A 16,487-nucleotide genomic window follows, 5' to 3' on the forward strand; every position below is an offset into this window, starting at 1 on the left:
TAAAACTTCTTTAAAAAATAATTGGATGGTTAATAAAAAAATAGCCCACTGAAACTATTCCAGTAAAACCTTGCACAGCTTTGACTTTGTGCCCAAGAGACAACATAGGTGTTTTTCTTTTCTATTTGTAGTCTTTGATAAGGTGTTCAATAACTCAGGTGACATAAGCTTAATAAGAAATGATAAAATTTCAAGTAATTTTTCCTCAGATTTTCAGAGTTACAGTTCCTTCTCTGGCTTTCCCCTTTTTTTGTAAAGGATCTTTTTATGTCATCCTCATACCTTCCTTCCCTTTTGTTGCTTGGCATAGTTGCCAGTGGCCCAAAGTTCAGCCCTCGGGGACAGCAAAAGAAGCAGAGGTAGACTGGATGGATTGGCAGGGAGTGGGTCTAATAGCATTGTTTCTGCTGGCTTGATGGCCACTGCAGGGTCCTTCACAATGGGTTTTCTAGGAGGTTCATTCCTTGTGTCCAGATTGCTGGCCATATTTTGGAGCGGGTGGGTCTCCATGAGTCCCTCTGCACGAGAGTAGGAAGGAGCCTTATTGCCAGTTCAGAAGCCATAGTATCACTGGCAGCTGTTGGTACTCAAGTCTCCTCACTGTCTCTAAAGATTGGGAGCTGTCTGGAACTTTCAGCAGAGTCTTTCATTTTTCACCTAGAACAACAACCTAACATTTTATAACCCACAAATCTGCCTGTTACGGGCAGTTTTAGGAGTCGAGTCATATCTGAATGCCTCTTTCACCTTGGATATTCATGGTAAGTGGCCAGCATTCTTTTCTAATTGTTACTGAATTATCTAGGTTCAGGCACCTACCTTTGTGCAAACTGGAGCTCAGCAACCTGAACCTGAGCCACCAGCAGAAGGAGAACTAATTGGGCGTGGGCGGCAAAGAAGAGGACCTGTTGCACCAAGATCGCAAGGTAAGTATGCTACAGCAGAAGAGGACTTCCATATTATGTTACTGTTTGGGTTTGCATTTGCTTTCAAGAAGTTTCAGTGAATTAGCATTTGGCTTTTTTTCTGTTTTCTTCTGTGATACTGCCTGTTTGGATTTGCTGTGAGAAGGAAGATTTACTGCTGAGAGTTTATGAAATGCGGAAATAAAATAAGTTATTTACACTATTTATATAATACAAGAGTTAAAATTATAATCTTGCAGTCCTAACCCCATAATCATTTGTGTGCAGTGCTTGTATATCTATGCTGAGGTGTCAACATTGTCTGGTGTATTTCCCCTTTAACATACTACCCCAAGCACTAGACTTCTACCTTTGCTTCAGGTAGCATTGGAAGTAGTCTTGGTACTGTGGGATATCTCTAACCTTGAGGTTTCATCAGCTCTGGGTTGCCAAAAGATGCAGTGTTAATATTTAGCTTTCTGAAATTTCTTGCTGTTACTCGGGGCGGGGGGGGGGGAGGTAACAAGTGCAAGTCATGATGGTTCCTCCCAAAATTGCAGAACTTCAGATTTCAGCTGGTTTTCAAGAAATGTCATTGGGAGAAAGAGGTGGACGTCGCAGAGACTACCATGACCTTGGCGTAAATACTCGTCAATCAATGGAACATGTTAGAGACTCTAAAACAGGTAATGATTCTAAAACATACAAATGTGTAAATAATAAGTACTACGCAATAATAAATGAGGATGCTGTATACCTTTCTAATTCAACAGCTGCTCTATTGAACTCCCAAACCACCATTTAAATTTCCAAGGTGGCAAAGAAAGCTAAATGAAGGCCAATGTGGGTGGGGAGGAAAGGAAGTCCAAGGCTCACCATGCCTGTATTAAATTCCGGTGGGGCTCTTGGAGTTCTGTTCTATGACTACTATCTTCTCTGCTGGCAAGAGATGGCTGATAGCAGCTGGATGCCTTTCTTCAGGTGCTTCAGGTACTCTGATAAAATTAAGCACGAACCATTTTCGTCTGACTTCTCGTCCACAATGGGCCTTGTTCCAATACCACATTGACTACAATCCACAAATGGAAGCCCGGCGTCTTCGTTCAGCTTTGCTGTTTCAGCACGAGGACCTAATTGGGCGAACACATGCTTTTGATGGGACAATTTTGTTCTTGCCAAAGAAACTGGAAAACAAGGTATGGTGGCTCTTAAGTTCTTCAAATCTAATTGTGCCTATACGTCTGACACAATAGTTGCACTCCATCTTCTGCGCTATGTGTGCTTTTCACCTGGGCTCTGAAGTTCAGGGTGGTCATAGCAACAAGCTCAAATGGCTTGAGATGTGTATTCTGTTTCTCTGGGTGCTTCATTGGTTTATGCTGTGGACACATTTGCAAACTAGAGAAACCTGTGAGCACATGCCCACTAGAACCAGGCAAACACTAATAGATTGCTTCTTTGAAGCCTAATTTTGCTGGGAGGCGAGTGGGGAAGGTACCCTGTGGGTACCAGGAAGGGACTCTGTGGGCACAGGCACCAACCACATTGGCAACAACCACTCTTAAGGGATTGGGTCTGTTCCCTTCATGTTTCTAAACGTCAAAACAAGTAAAATCTTAAGATACTTAACTTGTCACTTAATATTCTCAGGTTTCTGAAGTGTTTAGTCAGACCCGACAAGGAGAGACTGTGAAGATTACAATCACTTTAACCAATGAGCTGCCATCTACTTCACCTACATGCCTGCAGTTTTACAACATTATTTTTAGAAGGTTGGCTTTCAGTGTTGATTTCCTGTGAAAGAAAGTAATACTAGTGATAGGACAGCAGTATGTTTATTTTGATAGCTTATATTGGTTTTCTGTTTGTGGTGAGCCAGATTTTTTAATGCACTGTAAGTCAGCTAGCTTTAGTGCTCTTGAAATACTCTTCATCCATGGAGTGGAGCAAGTTTTTCCTATTTGTGTCTGTAGGCAGGGCCATACAAAATCACCTGGTTTTTATCCTGCTTGCTTTATATATATAGTGTGTTACTTTACAGTGTGTTGAAAGGACTCCTGCACAGTTAATGCTAGCCTCTTCAGAGCAACATCCTGGATAGTTGCTCTTCATTGTGCTTCAGGATGAGAAGGGAGTGGGCTGCTTTGGCTGTCTGTCCATTTTATGGCAGTAGTGCACTTGACAACCACATGTTTTGTGGATTTTTGGTATTAGTGACATGCTCCTCAACAAAACTTATTGCAGTTGCCACCTTTCAGGTTCTCCATACCCGTGTGTGGTTGGAAGGAAAGGGGTAGGGGGTGGGGGGATGATGCTAAGTGTTGTTGCCTGTGTAAAATCTGTATAAATCTGACTTGCCACATAAGAAGCTCTTAAACAGAACTGAGGTGTTCTTTTCTATAAATGTTCAAACCATGGCAGAACCTATTTCTTATGTGTTATGCTGTGGATTGGTAGCACTGTTTATTATCTAACCACTCCCAAATATTTTTTCCCAGACTACTGAAAATAATGAACTTGCAGCAAATTGGACGAAATTATTACAATCCAAGTGACCCAATCAGTATTCCCAAGCACAGGTAATTAAATAGGGCTTAAATGTTTTGGTGCCCTTGTAACAGATTTTCGGGTCAGCCATTTTTTACTCTACTGAACATACCTATTTTGGATAATGTCGTAACTTTTTGGTATCCTGTACTTAAATTTTATATAGTGTACTTTGCACAGTAATATGTAGCATGGACCAACAGCTGTTTTTGCTTTGTTACGTTCTGTAGATAAGGCCATGTGCTATATAGATCAGTGGTTCCCAACCATTTTGGTATGGTGACCAACAAATCTAAATTGCCTTGGCAAATTGACTTGGGTGACCCATTGATTTATTGTCACATGTATTGTGGACCATAGTTCTTCGGCAGCTGTTGGTTTCACGCTTATTTCGTACAACTTTTTGTTGTAAGAGAGATGGGATGCCTTTGGTGCCTGCACATTAGAAGCAAGGTATAATAGCCACTCAAAACTATAGGTGCCAACTTCCTGAGGCCCAAGTACTCACAAAATTCCCCATGAAGGGGCAAGACACCCACAAATTTCGGTGCCAGGGCCATTCATGCTGCATGGCACCCATGGCCTTAGGCGGTGGGGCTAGTTGGCACTCCTGCTCAACAGTTCTGAGCATCTTGTGAACCATCATTGGATGTGCTGTCAGAGAGCATTTCCCAAGTGTTAAAATTTAAGATTTAAGTCTTTCTGATATTAGATTACCAGTATAAATGCAGCATTATAATATGCAAATGAAATGAAGTTCCAAGATATTCATCATACCAGTTAAAGGAAATGATTATTTTGGATTAACTGAAGAAGCCAGTGACCCACTTGCACAGACTCTGTGACCCACTTGCAGGTTGCATCCCATAGGCTGGGGGACACTGCTGTAGATAATACAACGTTTTCACCAGCCTCTTCTGAATAACTCCCATTGCTGAAAGTGGAGTAGGTTATTACTCCTCCCATTTCCTGTGCTTCTTGGTCTACAGTGAGAGGAGCTTCTCCCTGTCTGCCTGCTTCAAAGCAGTGAGGCTTCCACACAGTTCCAGCTCTGAACTTTAATGTCCAACATCTGCACATGTACTGTGTGACTCAAGAGCCACTGAGATAGAACTCTTCACTGTTGTGCATGAGATAATTGGTAAGGGTGGAAGTTACTTTTGCAAGGATCTATGGCTAGAGATAGGTGTGCACTTGTCTTTTATTGTCTACTTGCAACAAAGGTAAATGGTCACCATTGCACATGGTGGACTGCATGTTTACTTTTTAGAAATTCATTTCCAAATGAATGTATTCTTTCAGTCTTTTTCCTATTAGCAGTTAGAAGACAGTGCTGACTGCAAAGATGTGTGTATGTGGGTTGCAGGATTTTCTATTTCAGCCTATTTAGAAAATTAATTGCGGAAATGTTTGGACATGTCTCTGTTGGAAGCAGGCACGTGTACCTTTAGGATATGGTGATTATTGGGGCATTTCTCTTTTTTCGGGTGGAAGAATGCAGACCTTCCTGGATGGGATTAACTGTATCTGGACCATTGCCAGTTTGTGTTCAGACATGAGTTTGGGACTGAATCCACCTTGGTTACCCTAATGGATGACATTTAAGAGAAAAGGGCAATGGCCTTTTGTACCGCTGCCCATGGTATCATTTTTGAACAGACTATGTTCAAAATGGGGGTTGGGAGGGTTATTGAGTTGTCGTTTTGATTGTGTATTTTGATTTTATTCTGTGAACTGCCCTGAGACCTCTGTATGGGGCAGTATATAAATTCAATAAATAAATAAAATATGTGGGATGGGCACCAGTGGCACTGCTATGGTGGCTCTGTTCCTAATTGCAGGGTTGAGAATGAAGTGTTGCACTGGGAGAGTCCTCTTCAAGGGGCCCTGGTGTTTATGCAGTAGGATGCAGCAGAGCACTATTTTGTCCCTATTCAACATCAATAGGAGGCTGTTAAAAGTAAAGGTACCCCTGACCGTTAGGTCCAGTCGCGGACGACTCTGGGGTTGCAGCGCTCATCTTGCTCTATAGGCCGAGGGAGCCGCCATTTGTCCGCAGACAGCTTGCAGGTCATGTGGCCAGCATGACTAAGCCGCTTCTGGCGAACCAGAGCAGTGCACGGAAATGCTGTTTAGCTTCCTGCTGGAGCAGTACCTATTTATCTACTTGCACTTTGATGTGCTTTCGAACTGCTAGGTGGGCAGGAGCTGGGACCGTACAATGGTACCTCACTCCGTTGTGGGGATTTGAACCACCGACCTCCTGATCGGCAAGCACTAGGCTCTGTGGTTTAGACCACAGTGCCACCCGCGTCCCTTATGAGGCTGTCAGGGGTCATTAGGAGTTTTGGAGCAAGTTATCATTAGTATGCTGTAGATACCAGACTATTTCTCATTACATCTGTGTCAGGAGAAGGTTTGCAAGCCCTAGACCAGGCACCCCCAAACTTTGGCCCTCCAGATGTTTTGGCCTACAACTCCCATGATCCCTAGCTAACAAGACCAGTGGTCGGGGAAGATGGGAATTGTAGTCCAAAACATCTGGAGGGCCGAAGCTTGGGGATGCCTGCCCTAGACTGATGCCTGGATCTAGGCCATGGTGGACTGGTTGAGGGTCAATTAAACAGCTTGGGTCCTGGAAAGGTGTGGTGTAGTGGTTAAGAGTGGTAATCTGGGGAACCGGGTTCGCGTCTCCGCTCCTCCACATGCAGCTGCTGGGTGACCTTGGGCTAGTCACACTACTTTGAAGTCTCTCAGCCCCACTCACCTCACATAGTGTTTGTTGTGGGGAAGGAAGGGTAAGGAGATGGTTAGCCGCTTTGAGACTCTTCGGGTAGTGATAAAGCGGGATATCAAATCCAAACTTCTTCTTTCTGGGTAGCTGGTTACTGTGTCCAGGAGTTGGGTCAATTGCCTCTTCTGGATGGTGTGCTCCCTTTAAAGGAGCAGGTATGCAGTCAGTCTGAGGGTACTTCTTACTACATTTCCATCTCTTCCACTAGAATTTGTGGTCTAGAGTGCTTTTTTACCAGCTGCATCTGGTATTCCAGCTGCAGCCATTCCTGGATCTCAACAGCCTGACCATGGTGGTCCATGCAGGGTAACTTCAAGGCTATATTATTGTAATTTGCTTTATGTGGGGCTGCTCTTGTATTTGATCTGCAGCTAGAGCATAAGAAAGCAGCAAGCAAACTGGTTACAGGAGCAGATTACTGGCAACATCTCAGTCCACGGCTGAGAGAGCTACACTGGTTGTCAATTTGCTTTTAGGCTGGTTCAAGGGCTTGTGTTAGTTCATGAAGCCCTAAACAGCTTAGGCCCAAAGTTCCTTAAGGAACACCTGATCCCTTAATATGTCATCTCCGGCACTTGAGTGGCTCCTTATGCCCCTGAGGTTTGATTGGCTTTTAGTGTACCTTCGGTGGGGGAGATTCTGCCCTGTGGAACTCTCTGCCAGTAGAAGTTGAGTAGGAGTTGTCTCTGCCTTCTTTCATGTACCTTTTGAAAACTGCACGGCACTTTGAATTTTTATTTAAACTAACCAGCATCTACTGGTGTTTTATTTATGTTTTTAATTCTGTCATAGGCAGGTTTTATTGTGTTTTGTATGTTGCAACCTGCCTTGTAATTTATTTTGAAGGAGGATTATACATTTTCAGATATAATGATGATGATGATGGTGATAATTTATTTGTACCCCGCCCATCCGGCTGGGTTTCCCCAGCCATCTGGGCGGCTTCCAACAAATATTAAAATACATTAAAATGTCACACATTAAAAACTTCCCTAAACAGGCCTGCCTTCAGATATTTTCTAAATTTCAAAGATTTAGAATTTCAGAAATAAGGAAAGCATCTTTGACTTCATGACCTTTGGAATTGTGTTTGAAATGGTGTTTCTTTTTGTTGAGTCACAGATTCTACAAAGCATGATTGTAACTATAAATGAATAGCTTCTCATAAAAATGTCCAGTTGTATTCTCAAAGTGTTGGCCTGGTTCCTATGTAATCCATGCCATAGTTAAACCAGATTACACAAACAGATTGTGTTCTGTTAACTGTAAACAAACCATACTTGACTTACTGGGCAGGGTTTATTCCAGGGGTCAGCAAACCTTTCAGCAGCAGGCCTGGTCCACTGTCCCTCAGACCTTGTGGGGCGCCAGACTCAATTTTGAAAAAAAATAAACGAATGAATTCCTATGCCCCACAAATAACTCAGAGATGCATATTAAATAAAAGTACACATTCTACTCAAGTAAAAACACACTGATTTCTGGGCCGTCCGTGAGCTGGATTTAGAAGGCGATTGAGCCGGATCCGGCCCCTGGGCCTTAGTTTGCCTACCCATGGTTTAATCCAGGCATCCCCAAACTCGGCCCTCCAGCTGTTTGGGGACTACAGTTCTCATCATCCCTGACCACTGGTCCTGTTAGCAAGGGATGGTGGGAGTTGTAGTCCCAAAAAAGCTGGAGGGCCAAGTTTGGGGATGCCTGGTTTAATCAAACTAATGGCTGAGCATCTCTTGCAAACGAGGCCACTGAATGGCAATTTGTGATGTGACATTCTGTCCTCTGTCTGTATGGCAGGTTGATGATTTGGCCGGGTTTTACAACTTCCATTCTGCAATATGAAACAAGTATCATGTTGTGCACAGATGTGAGCCACAAAGTTCTCAGGAGTGAAACTGTTCTGGATTTTATGTATTCCATGTATGAGCAGGTGGGAGAACAGCGGTTCAGGGAAATATGTGCTAAAGAACTGGTTGGCTTGATTGTTCTAACAAGGTAAGATTTGTTTGATCGTTCTTGTGGGGAAGGGGTTTACTTACACCTGATCTCACAGAAGGGAATTGTAGCCATGCTTGCAGTGTCTGTTGTCTAGATTATATATAGAAACAGTTGGTTGCTGTTAATAAATGGATAGGATTGCTTTGCTTGGGTTTTCACTGTTCTTACTTATTTTAGTACAGTATATTTGAAAGCAATGAACAGTTTGCTAAAGAGCGCATCGTTGAAAGCACTTAAAAGGGTATTACTAATCCAAAATCTAAATACAGTCATACCTCAACATCCGAACGCCTGACTTCTGAAGGTTTCGACTTCCGAAGTCGACAACCCCGGAAGTCTTTTTGCCGCGCGTGCCCTGCCGGTGTGTTCTGCGGCGACTGCGCGCTTCAACATCCAAAAACCTCGACTTACGAAGACTGCTGCGGAATGGATCGTCTTCGTAAGTCGAGGTACCACTGTAACTTTCTCTTACAAGAACAAAACAGTGTTTAGGATGTGCATACATTGCAATGTGTAGCATTGGTTGCTTCCCTGACTTAGTCTTCTGCCCCTGAAGGCTTTTTAGCAGAGTTCTGGTAATGTTGACGCAGGGCTGATGTAAGTATATTCCACTGTAAGCAAAAGGCACAAAGTTACTACAGTATTGCTCTCTGTATGAAAAAATCTTGGGTTCCATGATCACTGCAGATGGTGACAGCAGTCACGAAATTAAAAGACACCTGCTTCTTGGGAGAAAAGCAATGACAAACCTAGACAGCATCTTAAAATGCAGAGACATCACTTTGCCAACAAAGGTCCGTATAGTTAAAGCTTTGGTTTTCCCAGTAGTGATGTATGGAAGTGAGAGCTGGACCATAAAGAAGGCTGATCGCCAAAGAATCGATGCTTTTGAATTATGGTGCTGGAGGAGACTCTTGAGAGTCCCATGGACTGCAAGAAGATCAAACCTCTCCATTCTGAAGGAAATCAGCCCTGAGTGCTCACTGGAAGGACAGATCCTGAAGCTGAGGCGCCAATACTTTAGCCACCTCATGAGAAGAGAAGACTTCCTGGAAAAGACCCTGATGTTGGGATAGATTGAGGGCACAAGGAGAAGGGAACGACAGAGGACGAGATGGTTGGACAATGTTCTCGAAGCTACGAACATAAGTCTGACCAAACTGCAGGAGGCAGTGGAAGACAGGAGTGCCTGGTGTGCTCTGGTACATGGGGTCACGAAGAGTCGGACATGACTAATCGACTAAACAACAATAACATGAAAAAATCTGACTTCAAATAAAGCAACTTAATTTAGTGATTGTGAGGGATAATATTTTACCCCTTTTGGGGCACTTTGCTTATACCTGGGATGGAATGTTGATCTGAACTGCTCTTTCTGCCATAAATCTCCCCTATCCCACTGAATTAGTATAAATGCTCCATTCGTAAAAGAGGGCTTCCAAGGTGGGTTGCCTCCTACTTGCTCCAGGGCTTTTCTCCAAATCAAGTTTGTCTGCTTGTTGTAGGAGTTTTTCTTCAGAGTTCCTCAAGTATTTCTGATAAGAGTTTTAAATGTTCTGAGAAGATCCTTTTTCTTTTCTCCAGCACTTGGATAAAACAATCAACTGAGAGGTTTTATTTCAAATTGAGTTGGGGGGGGGGCTGAAAGTATCACCACGTCTCTTTCCCTGTTATACTAAGGCAGTTTCCCATCTGATACTGAGTCATTTAGTATTAAGTTTTCTGTACAATGTTTTATGCTGAAATCACAAAGGAAGCAAGATTAACTGAACTTTCCAATACTTTGCCAGATACAACAACAAAACATACCGAGTTGATGACATTGATTGGGATTCCAATCCCCAAGCTTCCTTTAAGAAGGGAGATGGAACTGAAATCACCTTTATGGACTACTACAAAATGGTATGATACATTGGCTTCCACTGTGTTGGACCTTCACATTAGCTTTTCTAAAGTTAAGATTGGCAAAAAGATTCTTTTTACTTATTAAATAATACAGTGGACTTAGCTATTTAAAGATGTGTATCTTGAACTGTAGGCAAATACTTGCGACCCCAAAGACATGTCTTTTGCTACTGTTTATGTGAGAATCCAGAAATAATTGAGAGGAAAAAGGGAGTGTGGACTTCTATATTCAGTAGATTGCCTTGCCTTTGTAGAGACCCCAAGTTCATTTTCTGCCTTTTGTACAGAACGTACAGCATGGTAAAGATGGATCTCAATGTTTGTTCTCCAGTCTACCCCACACACCTTGCTCAAAACTATCTTTTCTTGTCACCTTACGCCCAGTTACCCTGGCAATCTTGTCTGCTCAGACACAGGTTTCCTATTAGATGGGCTATCAACACATTTTATCATGTTAACACCTCTATCCCAGGTGAGGCCCTGACTTGGAAAAAAAGCTTAGTCTGAGTTTTCCCCCTGATCTGCAATCATCTCTTCAATACTCGAATAATCAAAATTATGCCATTTACTAATTTCTAGCATTTAGGGGGTTCCCCCCAAACTCACAACACTAGATTGTACAGCTATTTGGTGGGTGGTGGTGGTTGTTTACTTGGACTTTATATTCTGCTCTATTCCAAAGTTTCAGGGCAGATCACAATGTATTAAAACCACCAAGCACAGTCCATTGTGTTGGACCTTTGCCAGGTGATCTAGTTCCACACATTTTTTGCCATGTAGGGCACCCTGCAAAAGGTTACCATGCAAGGGTAGTTTGGGGAGGGAAGATTTTTTTAAAAATAGGCCTGTTTTATTATTTAAAAGATGCGAAATTAATTTTCTTTTCCATTGATGTGGCATACCACTCAGTGGGTCCTAGCATTATGTTCTGTTGCAGCTGCTAGCATCTTCCGTTGGCCATATTTATGATATTGTGGAACCTGCATCTCTCGTGACACAGCTCCTTCTGACTTCATTGTCAAAAGGTTTTGCAAAACTAAATTCTAGATGTTGTGCTTTTAATATAGCAATATAGCCAAGAAATCAAAGACCTGAATCAACCACTTTTGGTGAGTCAGCCGAAGAGGAGGGCAGGCCCAGGAGGTGTCATGGCAGGTCCAGCTATACTTGTTCCCGAACTTTGCTACCTTACAGGTATAATAAAATTAAAAGTAAGCTTTCTGTCATGTTCAATATATTTGTTAATATTTTGGGTCAACAGATTTTTACTGTACTGTTGACACCACTCAGCATAGCTCTGGTAGCTAAACTATGGGTGTAGTGCTGATAGGGGTCCTTCGCATTAACACTCTTTCACAGGAATCTTACACAGTTACATTTGTAGCAGTTGGATAATAAATGAGGGGTGTGTGTGTGTGTACGTGTGTGTGTGTGAGAGAGAGTGCATGCACGTAGGGGGAAGAACTGGATTTAGTTAGCCATTCCCTAGCTGTATATTCAGTTAAGAAGAAAGAGTGGCTTCTGTGTGACATTTTGCCTTAAATAAGCTTTTTCATATTTGTAGGCTTAACTGATAAAATGCGAAGTGATTTTACCGTGATGAAAGACTTGTCTGTTCATACAAGACTTGCCCCGGACCAGAGAATGCGTGAAGTTGGACGGCTCATTGATTACATTAACAAGTACGTTACTTAAGTCATATTCAGATAACAGTTGCACGGCGTTGATTACTAAGAAACATAAGCCTGCTATTTCCCAGAAAAAAAAAGATTAGCACAAATAATGTAACTGCCGTGTTCTTTTATTTTAAATAGAGATGATAATGTCCAGAAAGAACTTCATGATTGGGGCTTAAGTTTTGAATCCAACTTGCTTTCCTTTTCGGGACGAGTTGTTCAGTCAGAAAAGATCCATCAAGGAGGGAAAGTGGTAAGTTAACCTTTTACTTCCTTTAATGCATTTTAAAATATAGCCAGGACAGATTATTCTCATCAAGCAAGATGTGCTGCTCAAGAAAAAAATGTTTTAAGGCTTGGATTTACGTTCATGCTGGATGGTTACTTTGGAATCTTCTCTAATTCAGTTTGACTACAATCCGCAACTTGCAGACTGGTCTAAAGAAACCAGAGGAGTATCTCTAATCAGTGTAAAGCCTTTGGATAACTGGCTGTTAATCTATACACGGAGGAATTATGATGCAGCTAATGCATTAGTACAGAATCTCTTCAAAGTCACACCAGCAATGGGTATACAAATGAACAAGGCAATGATGTAAGTACCATATAGACACTTAATATCTATAAACTATAGGGCTCTATTTCAGAAATTGTACCAGGATGGTTAAATCAAGAAAATTTGTACACACAGTAATTTGTCAGAATTTCCAATAAGCTTCTTTGAAGCCATGGGAATGTTCGGGAGAATTTGTAATACCATCTAGAACACCTAATCTTTGTTTTATCTTTTGAAAATTGAGAGTTTCAGTGGAGTCTCTGGAATTCTTAGGCACTGTATGCACTATTAAAATAATAGGGATTCGTTGCTATTGAGTTTCTTAAATTGGAATAGGTGCTGCTGAATAAAGTAACAGTAAAATGTGGCCTTTTTTGTAGGATTGAAGTAGAGGATAGAACAGAAGCATATTTGAGAACTTTGAAGCAAAAAGTTGATTCAGATACAAAGATGGTATGTATTAAGTGATTTAGAAGATACCGTATAATGCTGAAACATGGTGTGGTGGCGGTAGATTCTCTGAATCATGCTGGGAAAAGCTTGAATTGAATTTCCTTTTGTTGGTTTATTTGAACACAAGGTGCATTGGCATTGGATAATTCCCAAAACCAGTCCACCAGACTTGTCATCCAGAGAGGTTTTTGGGTCTGTGTGCTGCACCAAGGACTTGAGATGTACAGATTTCTTGTTATCTGGTACAATGCGGGAGCCCCGGATGATAAAGGTTTCCAGACCCATCATCAATAGGCAGGTTACAGTGTGTGTTGCAGAAACCTGCCATTCCATATTTTGGGTTGTGCATGCTGAGCATTACTGATAATTCCATCCGGTTGTGGAAGGCCACCATTGTGGTCCTACACATCAGTATGCTGCTGGGGGGCATGCATGTTGGCCAACTGGCCCTCGTTATGTAGAACACCATAGCTTGAGCAAGCCAAAAGATAGAAAAGTTTTCAATAATAATTGTGATCTATTGAAGTTTTTCTTCCATTTTTTTAAAAGGTGGTTTGCCTCCTCTCCAGTAATCGTAAAGACAAGTACGATGCAATCAAGAAATACTTGTGTACCGATTGTCCCACTCCAAGCCAATGTGTGCTCGCTCGGACATTGAGTAAACCCCAGACAGTAATGGCCATAGCCACAAAAATTGCTTTACAGATGAACTGTAAAATGGGTGGGGAGCTCTGGAGTGTTGAGATACCAGTAAGTAGTTCTTTTCAAGTATAAATTATGTTTACTTCATTCCATTTGTTAGCATTGTCAAATACCTGCACATAAATACTGAAATGTGCTTAGATTGGTTTATGAAGTTTCATTCTTTAACCGAATTTCTTCATGATCCCACTTGACTCTTCCTGTTGACTTTGTGATCTGTTTAACTTAGCTTCTTGCTTTGTTTCTCTACTATCAGAGGAGAAAAGGGAACTGGGGAGTTGTCCAAAACGGCCCACAGTTACAAAGGCTGGAATTGATTTAGGATTGCAGTTTAAAAGCTTGTACTCCTAAGTGCTAGCACCATGTGAAAGAGAGAAAAAGGAAGAACTGTAGAAGTGTCTTCTCCCCCCTCCCCCTGCCCAAATGTACTTGTTTTGCCTTTGAAGCATGCATACCCTAGAACACAGCTCAAATTGGCTCAGTATTCGTTCAAAGCTGCTGCACATCCATACTAAAAACCCTTCAGTTGCTCATAAATACTTTCTTGTAGACTGAATTGAATAAGCAGCTTTGGTTTTATGTAGAAAGCTTCAAATATGATACTCGCCTTAATGGACTAAGACAGTAGAATTTGCTGGTGTGTTTACAGTGACTATCAGTAGATTGAGATTGGGTCAGAGCAATAGGAATTTAAGAGGATATCCAGCTAGCTAGTACTGTGGTAGACCCCTTGAGATCTGAGTATGACTCTTGGATTAATAATGGTAGACCCATAACTATTTAATGCAAAATATATTTTTGTTAATATATTGGAAACTTTGATTTTTGAGTTTGTAGCTTACTCTGTTTCTCTAATATTTTTCAAGCTGAAACAACTCATGATTGTGGGAATTGACTGTTACCATGATACCACAGCTGGCCGGCGGTCAATTGCAGGATTTGTTGCAAGCCTGAATCAGGGAATGACACGGTAAACTCTGAAGTTGTTGTTTAATTGCAGCACTTTGTTTTTTAGTTTTTATGAAAAGGCAATTTATCGGAGAAATCCAAAGCATTACCTAAACTTTCTCAGCTGCCTGGCTTGTGCTGCACACACTTTCTTGGCTGCTGTCACAGTAATGACGAGGGAAATTTATTTTGGCTGAAGCATTTTCTTTTCTCACAACAGTTGGTATTCACGCTGTGTCCTTCAAGATCGTGGACAAGAACTTGTAGATGGACTTAAAGTATGCTTGCAAGGTAAACTTAAATACTGAAGAACTGTTGTGTGTCATATTCCCTATTTCTCTCTCTTTTTTAAGGGACTGATGAATCGGTAACCGTGGGTCTGACCAGGTTTTCCAAGCTCTTCGTAAAGACCTGTCTAGCCCCATGCCCCAATCTGCTGATGGTGCCTTTGGTGGCACAGCCAATAGCCCACTGCTCTTGAAAGCAGGTCAGAGCACTCCACTCTGCACTCAGTGGCAGCTGGAAGTTGTTTATCCTTTCATGCAGTTTTCCTAATGCAAATACAACCGGGTAGTGGGGTGGGGATGGTGTTAATCAGGCATAGGCAAACTCTGGCCCTCCAGATGTTTGGGACTACAATTCCCATCATCTCTAGCTAACAGGACCAGTGGTCAGTGATGATGGGAATTGTAGTCCCAAACATCTGGAGGGCCAGAGTTTGCCTATGCCTGGTGTAAATAAAGTTTATCCTTCTGTTATTAAATGGATACTTTTGAATTCCATTACCTTCACTGGGAGAGAGGGGCATATGTTTTGCCTTCACTGATATCAGTGGGACTTGGCGTTTTATCTTCGATTGGGTCATGCCCAAATATTTTTTAAATTGACACAAATTCGAGTGCTATGTATATTGGTTAAGATGAAACTTAAAAAGCACTCCTTTTTATAATTGATCTTCTTTCCCACACCTCTTTTAATTGATCTTCTTGATCCTTACATTTCTACTAATATTTTATAAATTAAAAGTACTCTTTTAACCAGGCAAATTGCTATATAACAGACTGATTCATTACAAGCTTGCTTATAAAATTCAATTTAATGGGAAGTTGTCTTGGCAGAGTGGACAGCTAATTTATTCCTGTGAAAAAGATAAAGTGCTTCCATTCAAAACAAGTGTATGAAAGAAACCAGTTTTACTAAGCTTGACATTTGGAGGAAGGGGCTATAAACAGAATTCTTTAATTTAATGGGTCTGTGTTGACAGCCAAAGGGAATAACATTAGTAAATTGATGCACTGATGTTTTCTCCTAAAGCTGCTTTAAGGACTTGGTATACCTACAACAACCACATGCCTTCTCGCATTATTGTGTATCGAGATGGTGTTGGAGATGGTCAACTGAAAACCTTGGTTAACTATGAAGTTCCTCAATTTCTGGAGTGCTTGAAAGCTGTTGGGCAGGACTACAAGTAAGTTAAGTGATCTGACACGATCATGTCATGGTTAATCACATGCAGTGGCTCCATAAAAGGTAAGCTTGATGGTGCCATCTGGCATACCTGAATATCAAATGGGTAAATGAGATGGCTTTATTGAACCACTTCCCATTGGTGTAGCATACCACCTGGTAAAAGTGTTTCTGTTGTACTTAATTGACACCATATTAGAGTAGGTTTCTTAACGTACTGTTTTATTTCAAAGTAGTAACTATATAAACTTCTTATGTGATCTTCTCAAGTCCCAAACTAACAGTGATAGTGGTGAAGAAGCGTGTGAATACAAGATTCTTTGCTCAGATTGGTGGAAGACTTCAGAATCCACCTCCTGGCACAGTTATTGATTTGGAAGTTACCAGACCAGAATGGTAAGTTGCAAGTAAACTTTGTGCATATGGAAAATAATTGAGCTGTTGTCTGGATTGCTTTTGCCAATAACCTGTATTCTTGTTAATAACCAGTATTCTTGCTATGGTTCTTGACTGGGAAATAGCCAATTCTTCTGTAGATG

At 41.6% G+C, this 16,487-nt stretch overlaps 1 protein-coding gene across 13 annotated transcripts in view; it reads left to right on the forward strand.

Moving 5' to 3' along the window:
• Positions 1-16,487, forward strand: part of PIWIL1 (piwi like RNA-mediated gene silencing 1) — a 57,333-nt gene that overhangs the window by 36,827 nt on the left and 4,019 nt on the right. For 7 of the 13 annotated variants that reach the window (XM_088659561.1, XM_088659556.1, XM_088659562.1 and 4 more), the window contains 18 exons: positions 806-926; positions 1,466-1,591; positions 1,887-2,101; positions 2,556-2,677; positions 3,404-3,484; positions 8,041-8,238; positions 8,511-8,690; positions 10,032-10,143; positions 11,214-11,340; positions 11,711-11,828; positions 11,961-12,075; positions 12,230-12,417; positions 12,759-12,831; positions 13,381-13,581; positions 14,400-14,503; positions 14,702-14,772; positions 15,796-15,949; positions 16,219-16,344. In XM_088659561.1, the coding sequence (XP_088515687.1) occupies positions 806-926; positions 1,466-1,591; positions 1,887-2,101; positions 2,556-2,677; positions 3,404-3,484; positions 8,041-8,238; positions 8,511-8,690; positions 10,032-10,143; positions 11,214-11,340; positions 11,711-11,828; positions 11,961-12,075; positions 12,230-12,417; positions 12,759-12,831; positions 13,381-13,581; positions 14,400-14,503; positions 14,702-14,772; positions 15,796-15,949; positions 16,219-16,344 (2,432 nt within the window). The remainder of the gene's footprint in view (positions 1-805; positions 927-1,465; positions 1,592-1,886; positions 2,102-2,555; positions 2,678-3,403; positions 3,485-8,040; positions 8,239-8,510; positions 8,691-10,031; positions 10,144-11,213; positions 11,341-11,710; positions 11,829-11,960; positions 12,076-12,229; positions 12,418-12,758; positions 12,832-13,380; positions 13,582-14,399; positions 14,504-14,701; positions 14,773-15,795; positions 15,950-16,218; positions 16,345-16,487) is intronic. The other 6 variants (XM_088659565.1, XM_088659564.1, XM_088659567.1 and 3 more) reach the window with 1 other exon arrangement.

Source organism: Zootoca vivipara, chromosome 16 (genome assembly GCF_965207765.1).
Source record: "Zootoca vivipara chromosome 16, rZooViv2.hap1.1, whole genome shotgun sequence".
Classification (NCBI taxonomy): Eukaryota; Metazoa; Chordata; class Lepidosauria; order Squamata; family Lacertidae; genus Zootoca; species Zootoca vivipara.